At 39.1% G+C, this 21,148-nt stretch overlaps 1 protein-coding gene across 1 annotated transcript in view; it reads right to left on the bottom strand.

The window, feature by feature from the left end:
* Nucleotides 1–7,679: 7,679 nt before the first annotated feature.
* slc15a4 (solute carrier family 15 member 4) overlaps nucleotides 7,680–21,148 on the bottom strand; it is a 36,343-nt gene continuing 22,874 nt past the window's right edge. Inside the window, exon 9 of the mRNA XM_030416534.1 lies at nucleotides 7,680–10,762. Within this exon, the coding sequence (XP_030272394.1) occupies nucleotides 10,611–10,762 (152 nt within the window). The 3' untranslated portion in view covers nucleotides 7,680–10,610. The remainder of the gene's footprint in view (nucleotides 10,763–21,148) is intronic.

The following is a 21,148-nucleotide window of genomic DNA, read 5'->3' as shown; positions in this document are numbered from 1 at the left end:
GGAAAAGAAAAGGCCTTCCCCAGGCCTCCCTCTTAAATGGATTTTTAATTAAATTGATGATGTGAGACCAACAAACTCTCACTAATGGTTGGCTGTGCTCCCTGTGGTCCTAATGTGCCGGCTCTGTATTTGCAATTTCCAACTGATTATTCGCTGCTTGATTTATGTTGCTTCTTTTGAATTCATTTTTAAATCAGTTCACAGCAGTTTTACAGCAACTAAACATGCACAAACACGCAGTCGCAGAGGAAAGAAGCAGCAGCTGACAAGGTCAGCGTGACATTACGCTCTGACCAATTTCTACAGACGGAGCCGCAGGGAACCAGGGACAACATTGTTCACAAACAAAACCCTTGTGCCAAATCTGTGTCTTGTAAACACAATCTCCCACCTGACCAGTGGGAAGACAAACACCAGAGCATATAGAGCAACTTATCACACTAGCCTTTTAAGGGCTCATTCTTGACAACATATAGCAGAGCAGTCTTGACCTAAACCTAATTATAACCTTGCAATGTTGAATTGCTTTCTTATTGTCAACAAATTCCACAAAAACACCATATCCTACAATGTGTTTACACATATCTCTGTAATTAATCACTCACCGACATTTCCAATGGCCATTTGCAGATCTTTATAAATGGTTCACAAATGTATACAATCATTCATTTATTAAAACAGCTGGGCACTGTAGTATTTTAGCAAATGTTACTGAAAAAGGATTTAAACATGATTTTGTCTGGGACTATTTTAAACTTAGAAGAACACTTAATCCAAAAATGAAAATAAAGTCGTTATCTACTCACCCTCACACTGATGGAAACATTTCTGTGTCACAGGAACTGGGGCAGCTGGGGACTTGGAAAAACTTGGAAACCCCGAGAACTCAAAGTGATTGTATGTACACCCTCAGTGCTGCTGTCCTGCTCATGCACCCACTTCAGACGGTGGGTAGCTAACACTTTTAGTTTATCAACAACAGTGAAGGTTTAAGTTTAAAAAAGGGTGTAAATAACGTCTTTTCAAATCAATTGTGGGGCTTCCATATACTTGGATTATAATGGATCAGCTCTATGGAGACATTTTAAGATAAGAAAAGATATACTGAAACTTTGTTTTTCCTGAAGGAAATCGTTATGCCAGAGATTGCTACAAAAATGCAATAGTTAACAACCATTAAAAATCAGTTGGTACCCCAAGCCATGGTCAAACTCTGGGCCCAGTTTAAGTTGATAAGAGTATTAAATATTAATGAAATATATAAAATATAAAGTGTTCAAGGGGTAATTGCAGAAAACGGTGCCTAATACAATACAATAGAAGACACGTTAAGAACAAGGGTAAACGAAAAATGAACACAAAAAAATAGTACTGGCAATGACAGTGAAAGTAAAATTGGCAGTGTGGCATTAAAGTAGTAAAAAAGAAGACATGCGCCCACTGGAAAAGGGTCAAACTGTACATAATATTGATTTTAGTGGTCTCAGTCAACAGCTCATCTTTTATGTTTTTCCTGTTTTATTTTACGGTTCAAACAAGTCCCCAGTAATTTCAGTTGTGTAGGAGAATGCTGCAATGCCTTTTTCCTGTGAAGCTCCAGAAATGTTTTGTGAAGTACAAAACTTCACCTGACTTTCTATCAGCATAAGGGCAAGTAGATTCTTTTTTCTGGTTTTTTTTTGGGTGAACTTCTCCTTCTATACACAGCTGATGCCCCAGTGTGTACGACTTTATGTATTTCAGTTACATATAGTATTTTCATGTAATTTACTAACGTAAGTAATCCATATGTACTGCATTACTTTTGTGTATAATACTTGAAAAATGGCATCAACTCCATTTAAGCAGGCTAAATTATTTAATTTATTCACATAATTTCAACATTGTAGAAATACTTTGCATTAATTGATTTACTTTACGTAGAACTTATGTAAATGAATTATGTGGAAATTCTGTAATCTGTAATAGAAATATACAGTCAAAGTTTTGGGGAAATAATTTTTTGGAGCGTAGATGAGATGAGATGTTTGCCTGGGATTAAATTACAGTGCTATAAAGAGACACAATCAAGAAAAATGTCAGTGCAATGGTGTGGCTTTTAATATGACCCAAAAATATGTGAATTATGTTTTACTTACCTTTTAAACAGTGTCCCAGCTTTTTGGGTTTCTTAACAACATCGAAAGTCTATGGCACAAAAGGTCTTGTGATTTGAGTTAAAATCAAACCATTGTAGATTTTAGTCTACCATAGTGCCATAGTACCATTAGCCTTATCTCCATAAAGTTAAAACCCCGTTAATACATTGTAACGTAGGGGACCAGTTTGTAAGTCCCCAGAAAGAGTAAGCCTCCACACAACAGCAGGGAACAATCAGGTTTTGATTCTCACAATATGATATGAATACAAATTCACACACAACAGTATAAACATCTGCACTACAAAATGTGTTAGTGATAACTCAAAACACCCAAAGGCAACAAACAACTACAGTAGCTAGTGAAGCCCTTCAGCAGCATAAAGTGAGCAGCCGACCATGTCATTTAGATATATCAGCCCAGGATGACTAGTGGAGCACTGTGCACAGGGGAGCGACATATCAGCCAGGACTGTGAGACAGGCTGGGGCATTTTTCTGCCTGCCGGGAAACAACAGAAGGTCAGAGGGTTACCGAGATACACCTGGCTAGAATGGTATTCCTCAGTGTGTCTGAGATAGATTTATCTTGATACCTGTACTGTTTTATGGGAGTCAAGCCCCATTCTGTACAAATAAGATGCTCTAAACTATAGGTCCTGCACATAATAACAAAGGTTGATGCTGTAAATCCAGATGGATGTATGCCGTTAAACCAATTTACGGTCGCTTATTTCACAGATCATCTCTCTGAATGACGTCCTAGCCCCGCCGTCACAGTCGAAAACAGTCGTGACAAGAACAGCAGACTTTCTGGTAGAGGAGATTGGAAGACACACTACATATGTTTATTTTTCTCCACCTCAGCATGCCTTTATGGAGATAGCATGTTAAAAACAGATCAACCTGAGTATAACAACTTGTCTCTTGTCCAAGACAGAAAATGCTCTGGGATGCCGACCGCTCAGATAAGATAATTAGGTCTATGCAAATGCGGATAATTAGTACTTAGAGATGGGTGATTTGTCTCCTTGGCTGTTTTCTTAAACATTGTGTCTGCATTAGCTTATCTCTTAATTAACACGATGATACCTCCCTAATCCTCCAATTACTGGAGGAACATATTCTGGAGCATCTGCCGGTTGCTCATTACACAGGTAAGACTCAGTAATACAATTAAAAGCAGCTTAACATTCTGTAGATTATGTTGGATTGCCACATGCCCCCGAAGAGTAGGGAGGAGACAACATTATTTGGCATGCACAGAGGAAAATGGTCTTAATTAAGCAATTAACATAATCGACCTAGAGATAAACACTTAAATCTTTGTTTTTTTGCTTTTTTCTGAGTCTTAAAAGTTTTCAACCTAGAACTTAAAACCTTTGGAAAGGGTAAATGCATCTGATGAAAAACACTAATCATACTATAATCTTACTCTCTTCATCATAATTCATTCTCTCTTGCCAGTGTTTCCCCTCTGGATAATTTCACTTAGATCCTTAGGCGGGTAATCCATTAGAGGCCGCCATACGTCCGTAAAAGTGTCGTCATTTCCTTTTAATTTGGCACTTAGTCTTTCCATAGGAATAACTCTAAAAATGTCTTTGTACTACTGAGTTACAGTGGGAGGTTTCTCACTAATCCAATTAAATAATATACATTTTCTGGCCAAAAGTAAGAATTTATTGAGTAATTTTGATCTTTTCACATCCATAACTCTATTCAAAGGTGGCAGCCCCAATAGAAACTGGCCCAAATCTTTACATGTGTTTACTACTGTGTTTAAATATTGCTGTCACTTCCTTAGATACACATGACCAGAACTTTGATATTCTTGGACAGCTCCAGAAGCAGTGTATATATGTCCCACTTGTTAACTTACATTTAAGGCACAATGGTGATCTATTAGGGTCAATTTTGTTCATAACATAAGGTGTCCTGTGCTTTCTATGAAGTATTCTATATTGTATTTCTTTAAAATTATTGCTGAGAAACAGAGAGTGAATGGTCTGGATACATCCCTCCCAAGCATCTTTATTATACACTTTGAAGGTCCTCCTCCCATCACTTCACAAGCCCATCAACATTGTGTTGGTTACAACTCTGGAGGCTATTATAAAAGTATGTGATAAGACCTTTATTCAATGTAAAATTAATGATGAACTTATCAATTGGTCCCTTCAGTGTTTCTGTTTGAGTTGGCTTGAAATTTGTATTGATAAAGTGACGGACTTGAAGATAGGCAAAAAAGTATTTTTGTGGAAGTCCAAATCTGTTTTGTGCTTGTGAAAAGGACATGAGGACATTAAGAGGAAGAAGATTCATATTTCTGGCACACAGAAGGAGTTGTATGTGACTGAGATGGAGGTTGAAAAACACATGGTGTTAATTATTCCATTCAAATTGTCCTAGCAGTCTGAGGACAGTGAAAGTCTATGCATCCATCAGCATTACACATGAGCGCCACCACGGTATTTCTAGGTTTACAGCGATCAGACTGAATGCTTCATGTACACAGTGGTATCCCTCAGCCTGGGATATCATTGGAAAATGGACATTTGATACTTGAACACTGTTCAGTTACACTGAGTTACGGTGAACTTGGCCTGCATCATGATGACCACTCAAAGTGAGGATATGGGGTGTGACGAGTCAAGAGCGGTCACTGGCTTCATTTCCAGGCTTTGAAAAATCATATAATCCATATGTGCAGGTGATGAGGATGTACCAGGTGAGCTGAGAAGGCAGAGTGTGTGCGGGGACTGCTCCATCTCCAGTGCGGTCTGTGCGGCAGATCACACCGAGTGCACAGTGTGCGCCTGACAGCTCCCTCGTGTCCACTGCAGCAATTTCACACACAACAACTACGTGAAGTCCCGCCCTCTCCGCTGTGCTCTGGGGGAGGGGACTGTGATGGTGACACTCAGGAAATATTGATTTAAGATTTGAGTTAGCTGACGTATTTACAACTGAAAGGTCTATGAAATAATTATACTTGACTAAAAGCTGAAGTACGGAAGTGCAAGCACACAACTGACACTGCTGTTCTGAATGTTTATGACAACAGTCTCCAAAATGTTTGTTTGTGTGGGTCAAAGCTTCTGTTAATGCACACACAATTCCAAGTCAAGTATTTTATAGAAATATCATAATTTATGCTTTTAAAGTAGTAAGGTCTATAAATAAAATAAGCTTTTTTTATCATATTTTAGGGTCAGCCTCTTGTGGTAAAATGGATTATCACAAAAGAAAACACCTCGATGTATGAGCGTTACTTTCCTTTTGATTTTTTTTTTCTTCTGGGTTCTGCACACATAAATCTTTTTTTCTTCTGGGTTCTGCACACATAAATCTTTTTTTCAGGAATTTCACTCATGAAAAACATTTTAGAACTTAGAAAAATGGATCACAGGGAAAAAAAGATCTCACTTGCCACTTTCGTCTGGGCTTCTGTCAAAGTGTTTTTGTATGTAAACCAAACAGAAACTTAGCATAAAGCCTTTTGTGGCTCGAGAGGAAGCTGCATGCACTCTCATAAATTGCATTCAGGGATGTCACTCGCCAGCTAAGTTGCATTGTGGGTAATGTAGGCACCAGATTTTGATTAAGGAAGAAGAATGTGTTGAATAAACACAGGGGTTTATCTCTGGTTGTGCTGTATTGATTTTTACACCATTATGTGTTATAGGAGTGCATCATGCTGCTTTTCAAAATGTGACGCCAACAATAACCACAATGCAACATCACTGGAGGCAATTATTCCAAAACAGTAGCGCCACAAAGGTTCCTACTTCTTCTTTTTTTTCTTTTTTTTACATATGCAGACAAAGCCAGAGACCTGTAAACACACTTTAATGCATCAATCGAGTTATCCTTTAACCTGCCAGTGATGCCACAAGGAAATGTCAGGGTGACATCAAACTATAATCAAAACTCAGAAATCATAGTTTTGGAACCATGAAGATCTGTAACAAATTTTATGGACGGTGATCCATCCCATAGTCATTTAGATATCCTAGACTGAACATGCAACTTACATGGTTTAAAATATACTCTCTCAAATTAAGAACATGCTCAAAAAACATCAAACAGTAGCAGGTATAGATGTTGGCAAGAGGTTCTCTCTAAAGCACTGCTGTTTGCTTAAATCCTATACAGTAAATTATTTTAAACTATTCGGGGGCCTGTCCCTAAACTATATATCTCAGTGTTATTGCCTTGCAATTCTGCCTCCATAACCACTTGGATGTGTCAGAAATCTCTCTCGACATGAGAAACAAGCCGCCACACGAGAATTATAACCCAGAGGCATTGTGTTGGTTTCAAACATCAAGCTCAGTCACAGCAGTATGGGCTCTCTGACCAAATTAAGCAGGAAATGGCCCTCTCCGCACCTCACGGCTGGGAGGGCTCAGCATTAGAATATGATCTGTGATGACGTGAAGATTTCAATCTGTGTCTGATGAAACTAAGAAGAAATATGCTGCCGTCTTTAATAGGAATGCAAAATGAGGATTAACACCTCTGTGGTTGCAACTTTTTTCCGAACAGCATGCCTCAGGGCCTGTTTTGTAATATAAATAATTTAAGCACTCTACTTTGAGTTTTCCCTCAGGGTCAACAAACCATAACCCTAATCACGAAAGAATTCTGGCAGGCTTTAAAGTCACTATTCGTGATTCACATGTAAACAACAGGGTCCCTCCGCTGCCTGAATTTCAAATACAGGGCTGGAACATGTTATCACTCCAAGTTATTAATGTTTCCTGACACATATTTGTAAACATAAATAAGATTTGTGAACACAGGAGTGAACTCCAACATATATTAGTTTAGAATAAAAAAGGCCCCTAATTTTCATTTATATGTATATGTAACTCTTGACTGCACAACCTGTCAGCAGTCCTGGCAGCCATTTTAATTGACAGCTCATTTGAGCAGAACTTAACTTCCATGCCCATCCTAGGTCCTACAATAGCCAATGAGTGATCGTGTAGACCATGACCTTACTCTCTCTTCTTTCTCCTCTCCCCTGATCCACTTGCAGGCCATCATATAAAAGATTGATGCATCATCTCTGAATGGTTGTTTTTCCACCTAAGCATTAGTTTTTTTAAATTTCTTATAAGCACAAAGTTATTGTAAATAAGGACATACAGAACTAAAAAAATGTTATGCCACTGAAAATTCATATTTCTTTCAGTCTTAATTTCCAGTGATTTTGTTATTCAATTTAAACTTGCACCATGTAAGACAATAACGATGTGGACAACATTGTGTTTTCCAGCTAACAAGGGCAGTTACAGGTCATCTGTAGGAATATTTTTACATTAAAAACATATATCATATTCCCATATTCTTCTTTAGATTAAGGTGGGAAACATACATTTAAAAAGAAAATAATTAAATGCGTTTAAACTCCTGTAGATTAATGCTTTCAGAGGCACTGTAAAGGCACTGCATAACCCCTATCAAATGAGAGCTTTAAATTGAATAAGACAGCATGTAAAGTGACAGGTGAAGGCTGAAAATGACAAACCCAATTCTCATTTAATAAACTTTAATGGCCAAAAACATAACCACGAAACAATATTCCAGTTCTGTTGCATTGTGAAAACAGATTATCGTTCCCCCCCCAAAAAATATATTCATAAAATATGCAGTAAAACAAGGAACATCCATTTATCTGACCAATTAAACACAAAAGAAAATCACAAAAGACAGGCATCACATACCATCTGTACTGAGATAGCGTCTTGCTTTTTATGAGCTCTTGCAAATCAAACCTATGTACACTACAGGATAAACACTGTTCTGTGCTTTGAAAGGCAGTTTTAAATTTCCTGGAGTGTTATGTAACTCCATGCTCTTGCTTGAGCCCTGAGGTCTTTTGTTTTAATAAAAGTCTGTACCTTGTGCTGTACCTATTCTGAGAAACACACATGCATGAACACACACACACACACACACACACACACACACACACACACACACACGCGCGCACACACATTTCTAAGCTAAAATAAATGCATCACGGTCTTATAAATACAAGAACAACATATGTCCTGGCAAAGCTGCAAAGCTGTGATAACACTGTAGAAAGTTGCTGACAACAAAAACTGTGAAATTTGTGGCTTATTTCGTTCTGAAACTCTAAATCTGAATATGATGTCAATGTGAATGGGTTACATTTTTCATTTGTACTTATTCATTTCCAGCACTCCTTTTCATCACGATCCAAGCATTAATGCAGTGGATGTTTTTAAGATCTTAACTCAAGGTTGCCTGTTATGCTTAAGGTTACTTTCTAATTAGTTGTTTGTCATGCAGCCGTGCCGCTTTGCAGCTTGACCAGAAATGTAAAAACTGCTGTGAAGCTTCATCTGGGACATGGAGTATTTTTAACACGAGGAGTTTTTATTATTCATGTATAGAGCTATTTGAGGATTTAAGGCGGATTTATGTGGATTTACAGTATGTAATCACAGGCAAGGGAAACAATTGTCCGAGATCGTTTTTTCTCTCAATATTAGATTTGAATATCAGATTAGCCAAACAGAGTCTATTTGGGATCTGCTCAAACATAGCCCTCTTCTGTCTCAACATTGACAGCAATACCATCCAGCATTAAAGGAAAAGTTCATCCAAAATTGAAAATTTGGTAGCTATCTACTCACTCCCATTCTCCTAAACAACTAAAGTAGCTTGGTGTAGCTTGCTTTAAAACATACAAAACAACCAAAATAAACATTAAATGGCTCCAAATTAGAGCTGTGCAATATGTCATTTCAGCATCAACATGCAGATGTGTGCCTGTGCAATTTCAAGTAAGGAAAATAAACTCAAACATGTCATGCTATTACTGGCACGATTCTCATTTTCCATGACTAGTGTTTGAGAGAAATCTGTCTAATATGGCATGATTTAGTCCAATTTAATGGGTCTCTAATACATGGTTGTCAGCCTCAATCATTCTTGATCAATTTATCAAACACAGCATGACCTGCTTTGGTTTGATAAAAATCATCCCACTACAAAATCAGCCCCATCATACTAGAGTGATTTTTTCTTGCAAAAAAAAAAGCTGTTCAGGATATCTGGATGATTTTTTTTATATCACAATATAAATCACACCAAACCAAATCATAGTTAGTTATCTTAGTTTTTTTCCAATATCGTGCACCACTACTCCATACAGCTCATCCATCATAATCCAAGTCTCCAGAAGCCACAAGAGCTTAAATCAATTGGAAAAGATGTTATTTATATGCTCAAGGCGCCCTCGAGCTCACAGACCCACTGCATACATGGTGTGGCCTAGTTGTTCTAGCTTTGCAGCCTCAGTGAAGATTTCCTCTTTTTTAAAACAATGTAGGATCTCAGGGCTGCTGGAGACTTGGATTACACTGGACGAGCTGCATGGAGTAATTTAATGATTAGGTTTTTTGGTGGTTTACGCCAGTTGTTTAGGAGAATGCTGCCAAGCTGTTTAGCTGTTAAAACTTCAGAAACTTTTCGTAAAATGTGAAACTTCATCATGGGGGTTAGTAAATAATAACCACATTTATATCATCGTGTTAACTATTCATTTAAAACAAATTTCCCATTTAATGCAATCACAGATATGTTATTACCTAGGTATTTGAAGCCCAACACATGTAACTGTTATTCAGAAATTATGCAAACATTCAAGTATATTTAGTGCACAAATAGCCCAATTTTAAATTGTGGAGGTACAACCCTGATTCCAAAAATGAGGGGACAATGTGGAAAAAAGCAAATAAAACAGAATACAATTAATCAAATTCAAAATAAGAATTTATTTACAAAAAAGGTTTCTGAGGTAAAAATGAAATATATTGTATTTGGACTTTTTTCAATTGAGTTTAGCAAAACACATTGTATTTTGTTTTTTTATGTTCTATATAGTGTCCTAACTTTATTGGAATGAGGGTTTGCAAGTCTATAAATCACTTAAACAGTCAGTTTGACAAAATATCGGGTCAGTAAAATGGTTAGTCAGAAAATAAGACCGTTAGAAAACAGGAAGTAAAACTCTAACTTTAAAAAACGAGTATTCTTCAAGATTATAAAATACCTAGATATTGTATTTTTTATGGCACCACTCCTCATGTCAAGTGCAAATGATCAAAGAAAGGCAACAAGAGTAAACACACAGGAGTGAAGGAGATTCAAACATGGCTCCTGCATTTCTTTCAGCAGTACCTGTGCAGTCATACAGCGATCTAAAACCATTATAGTTATAAAAAAGGATAACGAGTCTCCACTTTTAAAGGTAAAATAAACATAAATAAGAGATATTAAGTCGTGCCAGGATCACATGTGGCTTTTCTGAAAGAGGTAAAGCTAAAGCTTTTGTAGGATTTCATTACCTATTCGTCAGGGTCTTTGGGCACTAAGCGATATGACTGGAGAAGGCAGGTGTGGCGAGGGGGGTATGGGACATGTCGAGGTCAAGAGGAGGTGTGTCCCTGCCTTTGGCTTCCCGCTCTGCTCTTCTGCTTGTCAAACTTGACAGAAACAATAAGGAAGACCAGCAAGGTGACGCCCTGGATCCCCGCCAGCAGGAAGAAGTAGTAGTGCAGAGAGCATTCATTGATATTACCTGGAAAGAGAGAACACAAGGACATTATCAGAAGGAGCTGAGGGGCAAGACTGCCATCCTGATGAAAATTCGGGGGTGCAAGGCAAAATGACAAATATGCAAATTTGGAAAACAAAAGAGCCAGTCCCGACATATTCGTACTGGGACAGCAGGAGGGTTCTTTTATCACAAAGTACTACATGTTAAAAGAATACTAAAGGGAAAGGTAAATGGCCACAAGCTTGCTAATGTGGCAGGTTGCTGTGTTTTTGTCAGACATAAAAGAAAGGCTTGAAGTGAGCGTGGCAGAGAAACACAGTTCTGTGAGGAATAAGGAATTCAGTGGAGGGGCGTGTTACTTCTCATCTCACCACAGTGTGAAACCTTCTGAAAGTGAAGACAGTTGACCCTGCTCTTCACCGTCGATACAAAAAGGCTGTATTGATGATGTGGGACTGAGGAATCAGAAATAACACAAGCAGTACAGGCGCTCAGCTGTGATTCGAGCCAGGGAGTCTTTCATCTGTATGAAAGGAAGGTTTGTTTCCTCATGGGAATGAGATGCAATAAAGACGAGGAAAAAATAAACTGATGCCTCCACTGTGATCTGCTGCATGACTTGTGTACAAGGGGGAGACTCGCTGAGACTGACAGAACTAGGCACGGTAAGTTTCTAGCCCTAAAGGAACAGTTTACCCAAAAGTGAAAATTCACTCATTATCCACATGCTGATTGAGAGTGAGTAAAGTGAGTAAAGTTAATAGGTGGTAATTATCAAGCTATATACCGGTATTTGAAGGGTTTTTTTTTTTTTTTTAGTTACCCCCAATTTACCACAATAAGTTTTGATCATCTGATCATTCCTTTTTCCCCCAGCATCAATTGCTGATAACAGAAAATCAAGTGATTAATTTCCCGTTTTACAAATGTCCTTCCCGAATTGACAACTCAACCAAGTGGACACAGTGTTTTTTTAAACCATCTTAAATGGGGTCGGAACATCAATGCGCCATTAAACATATTTTTTTGTAATTATTATGATAATCTGTTCATGAGGTTGTAGGGTAAACAAGATACCATAGTGATTAATGTAAAGGTACTGTATTTCTCCAGTCATCGTACTGACAGGTGAAACATGGTCTATATTAGGTTTTAAGGAGAAATCTTCAGTGTAGCTGCTATGCAATAGTGCACACCCGTTCTGAAGTGGGTGCAAAGGCTCCACCACCGTATGAGGTTGTCAATAATGTCTTTCAAATCATGTGACATCTCTTAGCCTCTGGAGATCTGTTGTGGTTGTTTATAATGTTTTAAAACAAGTCCCCAGCTTCTTTAGTTGTTAAGGAGAATGCTACAACCCTCCAAACCGTCACCCGACTTTCCATCAGCGTGGAGGAGAGTAGATAATGACTGAATTTCCAACTGTTCCTTTAAAAATGTTGAGTAATGCTATTTGTTGACATCCTTGACCCATTTTTCCTGCTTGGTCACCATGAGCATGAGCAGCCTTCAACGTTAACCGTCTTAACAAGTGCTGCCCTGCTGAGTGAAGTGGTTGTCCTCATTCAGCAACCAAGCTCAAGAGAAAAGCTCTAAACAAATCCTGTTTTCTCCTCGCTAGGGTTTTACATGAAGGGCAAAGCTGATGACAGTCCAATTGTCTCCAGTGTTCAAGTACAGAGACAATTGGATTGGCATTAGAGCAGCTTGTGGCCTCTTGGCACACCAGTTGACTTTATAGTGAACAGCATAAGAGGAGAATGAAGACTACTTTGCCGGACAAAGAGACATTTCTGGGTGACCTGGTTTTAGGAGAGCAAAACTGAGGATTTAATCTTTGTTCCTGCAACAGAACATTGAGGAACATGCCTTCCATTTATGTAACAGGCTCCATGTAAGGCACAGTTTCATCAGTGGACAGAGATACCTATAGCTTACATCCTACATTATCGTGAAATGAGTTGCTATGAAGGCCCAGAGCAATCTGCCGTCTTCCCTTTAAACAGCGTCTATAAGCGTCTCCATGTGGAGCTGTCACACTGAATAAAGAGCCAGAGACAGAGGAGCAGGCCTGATTTTAATTAGTGTGTGTGTGTGTGTGTGTGTGTGTGTGTGTGTGTGTGTGTGTGTGTGTGTGTGTGTGTGTGTGTGTGTGTGTGTCTTTGTCTTGTGTGTGTGGGTGGCTATGAGTGAATGCATCGAACCACCTTACTTTTTGGCTTTTTGTGGGCTGATTTTGGAACACGTTCAAAATGAGACGGATTAGATATTTATCAAGCAGTTGTTTTCGTAGTTTCCAAAACTTTTTAAGGCTCAGAGAGGAAGAAGAATTCAAATACACCGTACAGCTGAGGTCATCACCCTTTACAGTAACACAACCAGGGCATGAATCGCTCTTGGAATGGTGTGCAGAGCTGGATAGCAAAGTGCAAAAAGTGCAAAGTGCAAAAAGGCTGGCTGATGTGGAATACATATCAAATGAGAATAGAGTTACGGCGTGGGGCAGTTTGGCGTGCAAACAGCAGTCAAGAGGAGTATAACCATTCCTTAGTTTTTTGGGGGTGGCAGGATGCACTTTACTCCTAGGGGGGGTACTGCTATCGGGAAGTGTTGTTGTCATGAGATGAGATGAGATGTGATTACTCTAAATGGGTGGTGCCTGTCAGGTGGCATCCACACGAATGCCCAGACACACGGTTTCCCTGTAGACCACTGAATGATAACGAAAAGGATCAGTCTCATTCACTTCCCCTTTCAGTGGTTTTAATGTTTTGGCTGATCTGTGTACATATATGCAGAGGATCTGGTGATTATTATGTATGAGATGCTTGTGCTGGATATCAAAATCTTGTCTCGATTGAGCAGAGCAGCAGTACGTGAACACACAGACCATAAACCTGCAGCAGGAGGCAGCTGCTGTGGTTTTTTCTAGTACGATGTGGAAGTTGGCCAAGGAGACTGACGCCAATTCAGTCAGAATTCTACTGTATTTCACGTTGTTGGTGGTTACACCATATCAGAAAATGTGTGGTATTTGCTTTGTAACAGGTTTCAAGAATAAACCTTTTTACTTTTTTTATAAATTGGAAGGGATGCTGTGATGCACAGGATTATTGAGCTCTGGTAATCCAATGTCTCTCATAAACAGCAGAATGCAGAGTTATATCCAAATAGTCCAAAGTGTGTGAATGTGTGTTGTTTTTTTTTTTTTGGTAGCAGCCCAGTGTCGCATGGCACTTCTCTAATCTGAAGCTGCAGGTTTATCACATTTACCACCTTAAATCACATCTACTGGCTGAGAAGTGTTTCATTAAAACTGTTTGCTTACTTTAAAAAAAAATATATATATTACTTCACAGTTGCTTTAAGTATTTTGTTTGATGTTGTAAATAAAATCAGCAGATTGCAGCAGATTGATGTTGTGATGGAAACCGACGCTGTTCTGAGACACTATTTTCACTGTAAAGCCCATTTTCCCCCCACTACTTTGTGCCACTTGAATCTGAAAGAATCACCCAGCTATGCACCGTGTGCTGGGCACAGAGGGGCAATGCAAATATCAGGGGTTGATGGGAGTCTACAGCCATCCTAGTGGTTTATCATGATGATCAGAGGATATACTGTGATGTGGCCAACATTTTACATTAATTCCAATCATTTCCTGGAAAGAACTAATTTGACTCCAATTGCAGCAGAAATACTTTTCTTATACTTGCTTTTTATGCACATTTCTTCATGAAGCAGGTTCGTAGAACAGGGATGAGTAGACCGGAAGTTGAAAGCAAACTCCTGCATGAACTTACAAACGTACACTAAATTGCCAAGTATCCGCTCACCTGCCTTGACTCGTATATGAATTCAAGTGACATCCCATTCTTAATCCATAGGGTTTAATATGACGTCGGTCCACCCCTTACAGCTATAACAGGTTCAACTTGTCTGGGAAAGCTTTCCACAAGGTTTAGGAGTGTGTTTATGGGAATTTTTGACCGTTCTTCCAGAAGCGCATTTGTGAGGTCACACACTGATGTTGGACGGGAAGGCCTTGGTCTCAGTCTCTGCTCTAATTCATCCCAAAGGTGTTCTATCGGGTTGAGGTCAGGACTCTGAGCAGGCCAATCAAGTTCATCCACACCAAACTCTCTCATCCATGTCTTTATGGACCTTGCTTTGTGCACTGGTGCACAGTCATGTTAGAACAGGAAGGGGCCATCCCCAAACTGTTCCCACAAAGTTGGAAGCATGGAATTGTCCAACATCCCTTGGTATGCTGAAGCATTCAGAGTTTCTTTCACTGGAACGAAGAGGCCAAGGCCAGCTCATGAAAAACAACCCCACACCATAATCCCCCCTCCACCAAACTTTACACTTGGCACAATGCAGTCAGACAAGTACTGTTCTCTGGCAACCTTCAAACCCAGACTCGTTCATCAGATTGCCAGATGGAGAAGTGCTATTCGTCACTCCAGAGAACGCGTCTCCACTGCTCTAGAGTCCAGTGGTGGCATGCTTTAAACCACTGCAACTGACGCTTTGCATTGCACTTGCTGATGTATGGCTTGGATGTAGCTGCTCGGCCATTGAAACCCATTCCATGAAGCTCTCTACACACTGCTCTTGAGCTAATCTGAAGGCCACATGAAGTTTGGAGGATGCCTCAGCATCCGCTGACCCCGCTCTGTCATTTTACGTGGCCTAGAACTTTGTGGCTGAGTTGCTGTCATTTCCAATCACTTCCACTTTGTTATAATACCACTGACAGTTGACTGTAGAATATTAAGGAGCGAGGAAATTTCACGACTGGACTTGTTGCACAGGTGGCATCCTATCAAAGTACTGCACTGGAATTCACTGAGCTCATGAGAGCGACCCATTCTTTCACAAATGTTTGTAGAAACATTCTGCATGCCTAGGTGCTTGCTTTTATACACCTGTGGCCATGGAAGTGATTGGAACACCTGATTTCAATTAGTTGGATGGGTGAGTGAATACTTCTGGCAATATAGTTTATCTGCCACATAGACACATCTGCCGTGTTACACAACAAAGGCCTGCCTAACATCCACCTCACTGTGTTACAGGCAGCAGTGTCACAAATCATCATCAGCTAACCTTCATGTTCTTGTACATGATTTAACATGGCGTCCTTTCCTACTGATCAAAGAACAGAATTAACTCATTTGAAACAAGTGATCCCAGTGCTTTGCATGATCACTTGTGATCAGCGGAGCAGATCACACTCTATAATGTCACCATCGTGTATATAAATAATTCTTTCTCTAGCCTCTCTGGTGTGTGCGTGCTCTTGTGGGTAATTAGAAATCGAGGGGAATAAAGAACACCTCGATAAAAGGATGTATCACACAGGAGTGATTCTTCATCAGTGCTCTTTGCACTAGGCCATCTCTATAGCCTGAAACCTTTGATCTAGGAAAAGAGAGCCAGCTCATGACTGAAGTGCTGCCAGAGCGTTAATGAAATGAGTGGCAAATGGAAAACCTGACACTCTGACCCCCATCACAGATTTATCTTATCATGTTGTCATCCTAATCTGGTCAAAAGTTTAAAATGTGAGAAATATATCAAACACAAAAGAAGTGTTTGAATAATTCATGAAGTACAAAACAATGTGCTTGACAGGAGAGCACAGCAGGAAAAGGGAAGTGCATCCGCAGCAAGGGCACTTGTGTTTTCAAATCGATAATTCACCTCAAGAGTCTGCCTCTGCAGTCTTAATTAACAGAGCAGTATGGCTTACAAAAAGTAAGAAATACAGCATACAAATTATTTTGAAGACATATGTATCCTGGCCGCAAACAGCAACATCCAGAGTGTTTGGTAAAATATGATGGGATTACAGAAGAACATGGACCGTGTGAAAATAAGCACAGGATATACAGTAACACTCTCATGAGTTGGCTCTTCGCAGTTTCTGAATGTCAGTATGAGGCATGTAACAAATCCTGAGTTTAGGACATTTCTTCTCCTTAGCTAGAGAGAATGTTTTATTGTGGCTTTAAGATTATACTGACAGATGACTGGCTCTCAACCTTTGTTCCAGATTTCAAAATGACTTGCTTAACTGGGACCGAGGAATGAAAAAAAAGAGACGACTGGCAAAGGAGCAAACATCTCTTTTTTTGGAGCAGTGCTGAAAATTGTGCAAGGTTTCAGTTTTCTAATGGTTCTTGCTCTAATTTCATTTTACATTAAGTTTGGGGTTTGCCTCCTCCGCTCAGCCTCCGCCCCCCAGGGCCCACTTGGCTGCTAAGCATTTAAAAGAAAATATGGAATGCTAATTACAGCAGCAAAAGACTAAACAAGGACTTGCTGTAAAACACATTAATGAAGCCCATAAATATTTGACAGTTCCTTTAAAGGCAAATTCTATGTGATCAGAGGGAGGTATTTGCTGCTACACTGTTTTTCTCTGAGAGTTCCACATGTTTACCTCTGCGGGCCTGTTTGACAGTTAGTAAATGACACGACTGTGATTACACCGACTGCCCCTACAGAAGGGGTCAGACTTCTAATATCTCAGTGATATAAACTTTACCTGCGAGTGGGTTCGAGCAGACCATGCGAGTCCAGATGAAACGGGTCAATATCAATTTAACGTTTGAAAATGGATCAATTGATCCAGACCTTCAGTGCAATGACCCAACTTTTTAATGCTCCAATGCATTCAATGCCATCCTCGGAATGAAATCAGAGAGGGAATCAATGCATGTTTGTCTCAGCTATAAATATAGTTATTACTGCGGCTCCCCACTTGCTCGTTTAAACTTTATGATTGACGCTGAAGTTTTGTAAATAGCCACAATGTGCCAACTATTTTCACCTGCCCTCTGCCACCTTTGACATGTCTGATACATGCGGCAAAAATGACATTTACAAAAAGAGCCCTTTCGTACATAACATGAGTTAAATTTGCCAGATCTGACATTAAAGGCTCCCATTAAAACACTGACATTTCACTGAGTGTGATCCAACACTTCATGAGCAGGATGTGCGAATGTCAGCTCACTCTTGTGGCTCAGCACGTCCTAGACATCTAATATAAGATCTGCCAGGACTTGAATACTGGCCAAAGAAGCCATTTCCTGTCATGTGACCACAGCAGTGAACAAAAACCTTTCATTTTCCAGAAACAAAAACCTTGTGTGTAAAGAAGAATGCCAGTGAAGAGAGGAAAGGCTGATATTTGACTTACTTGTGACTTTAAAAAAAAACTCATTGTTGTCAGGAAAGGATGAGACAGTGTAAATCCAGGCCCATAAAAATACCAAATAAAAGGCTGTGATGGATGACTGTTCAACCAGATGTGACCACACGAGGGAAATGATGTGCTATGGGATAGGAAGGATCCATAATTTCATCACAAACGCTCACTAAGTTTTAGAACAGATGTGGCTAAAACACTTTGTTATAATCATTTTCATCACTGTGTGCACACTGATGCCATGAGCTTTCACCAGCACATGTGGTTGTTAAATGGGAAAGCCACTAACCTCAGAAACAAGAGGGGCATGGAAGGACTTTGAAGAAGCAGTATTTATTTTGGCTATGTTCGTGTTGTATTACATACATATTATGCAACATGTATTCATAGAGTCATTTATATTATGGCTCAAAGGCCAGCAACCCAATTTTTTGTCACGAATGACAATAATTGGGCTAACACTGTAAATGAATGTCATTACGGATTAAACATTCACATTTTTGAGGCTGAATCTTGATATAATTTTTGTGATGTTTTTGCTTAAAAAGTGGTGAATCAGTAATCAAAACAGGAAATCAATTTTCTGCCCAATCGAGTTAAAGCCCGATTCAAACGGTGGCCCTTTAACAACCTCATTCCGGTCCTTTGACCATTTTGTTAATAGGCTCATCAGTTATGTCTGTTGCTAATCACAAATAATACCCTTATTCAATTTTAAGAATTCAAACCAAGCTGTTAAAGCGGAGGGAAATGTACAAACATTTAACTGACAACCTTCTTGAAGGATTAAAAAGGTACATTGTTTTATTCATGTGCTGTATTGTTTCATTTTCTATTCTGAAAATGTGTAGGAAAAAAAGTGCAACGCTTTAAGACACAGGGAGTGTAAAATGAGGAAACTCATAACTGGCCTTTCTTAAAAAAGTAGTTGAATACATCTGGACTACACTTTTAAATCAGTTTTAATAATTGTAACAGTTCTAGCCTTTATACATTTTCCTTGTGCATGCAGTTTAAATTAAGGATTATCTAAAAAATGTTGCTTTGTATTTTAAATATAAAATTAATTCACAATTTGCTCATTAAGTGTTTTATTATGCACAATATGGTGAGACAGCAGTTGAACCAATATATTACCGAGTGGCTGCATTGGGACCTGAGAGTTTCCACGGCTGCACAATAATTATATGTGATTATTTTGATAGATTTTAAAATTTTGATATGAGTCACGATTACTGGAAATTCTCATTTTTTATTTTGATTTTAACCAATAAAAATATTAAAATCTTGATGATTGAGATTTGTTGGGGTCTGCACCTTGATAATGTTCTCTTTACTACTTCTAGATCTAGAGAACAAGATTTATCAGACACAACATCTCTGCATCACTTTAGTATTTGATTTCAATGCTGTTTGGTCACACATTTTACCTTTTACAAAGGAACTGAAGCTTCTCTGAATTGCATATTGCATTTGGCTATATTTTGATTTTGATGATACTCCTCTACGCTTCCTTCTTATTAGATTATCACCAAAATGACACACTCAATTAATAAAACCACACATGTGCAAACAGCAACACTATTAACTAAAACTAAAACTAAAGGAATTTTAACATACATCTAACTCAAATGCTTACAACAAAGGGAACCAGGGTAAAAAAATAAACATCCTACAGTTATCTGACTGCACCCCTACCCTTTTCTCTCCTCCATTAGTTTCCCTTTAATAAGTTTCACTGAGGAAGGGAAAAAAGAATGTTGTAATTATCTGGCTTACACAATGACCCTATATCTCCAGAGCTCAGTGTCATATGGGGTAGATTCAAGATTCAAGGAACATCTCCCTGAGTCATGCAGTGCAGGATATAAGATAAAAGCAGTAATAAGAAAGAATAGAATTGCTGTGAACAATGTAGATATTAAAAGGATAGTCAACATTCAACTCATGACTTCTGTAAAACAGAACAAAACATTTATCCAAAATAAATCAGAATAAAGAAATTGGGTATTTGGTATCTGATGTGGGCATTCCCTATTTTCCCCTGACATCTTTACCAAACCAAGACTTTGAGTTTAATTTCACAGTTTCTGAATCCAACTGGTCACTGTAAGGTAGAGCAAACTCAATGGACTCATATGACACTTGTCATGTAATGTGTACTGAGAGATGGCCCAACAGCAGGACAGGAGAGCTCAGCAACTACCATCATGATGCCAGACAAGCAGTGCCGTCCCCATGTAACGCTCCAGGGACAGCTTTACTTAAGAGAAGCAGGGCTACGTAATCAGACCCCCAGCCTGTGATTAATGTTGCTCATCTGTCTTCAGGCCTCTGCAGCTCAGTACGACTTAGCAAAGCTCACCCAAGATGCTGTTTACTGCACACCATTCTGCCTGCAGCCATGGAAATAAGTTGAATCATCTCCACCTAGAGAGCCGTGAGATAAAAACTAACATGCAGCAAAATGTGAAGAAAAAAAAAAAAAGCCATGAAAATACACTGCATGACTCCTGAGCGCACTTAGTGGCTAAGCTTCATGTTATGTGTCTTTTATCAGTGGCCAGGAGGATGTTTTGTTCCACTTCTGCAGCTCACCTTTTAAATTACTTATTTTGGAAAGCAAAAAGAAGTCTTACAGGCAATCCGGCTCTAGTTTAACTGCCCCTCGAGTGACGCAAGGCTGAGAAAAGGATGGATTTATGAAGCGTGCCAAGCATCTTCCAGTGCTAACATCATCAAAAGTACTTCCTGACCTGTCGGCACACTGTTTTAATGAGCTATTAGGTGTTTGTGTGTAAACAATTTACAGTGTTGGCTTATTTACCGCATGCTCAGGGAAAAGTGCATCTGGGTTGGGAGCCTCATCTTACTAGGGAGCCAGTCCATATGCTGCCACCACTATGCTATTTATCCTACAACTCGGACAGATTTACACAAACCTTTTGTCGTACATCTGACATGTCTATTCATTATGGGAAACACTCTTTAAACAAGAGAACGGCACAGAGTGTTGCCGCCGCCCCCCCCAACCCTCTGCATCCAATCGACAATCAGTCTTTAAGCTGTTTTTAAATCAGCACGAGCTATATGATAATTCTTAAAGTATGTCCCTGGAAAATGAATTTTTGTATTCTGAAACATCACTAACAATTCTATTTCCATGAGTCCATATATTTAGTCGA

Source organism: Sparus aurata, chromosome 5 (genome assembly GCF_900880675.1).
Source record: "Sparus aurata chromosome 5, fSpaAur1.1, whole genome shotgun sequence".
NCBI lineage: Eukaryota > Metazoa > Chordata > Actinopteri > Spariformes > Sparidae > Sparus > Sparus aurata.
This window is presented reverse-complemented; position numbering and strand designations above follow the sequence as displayed.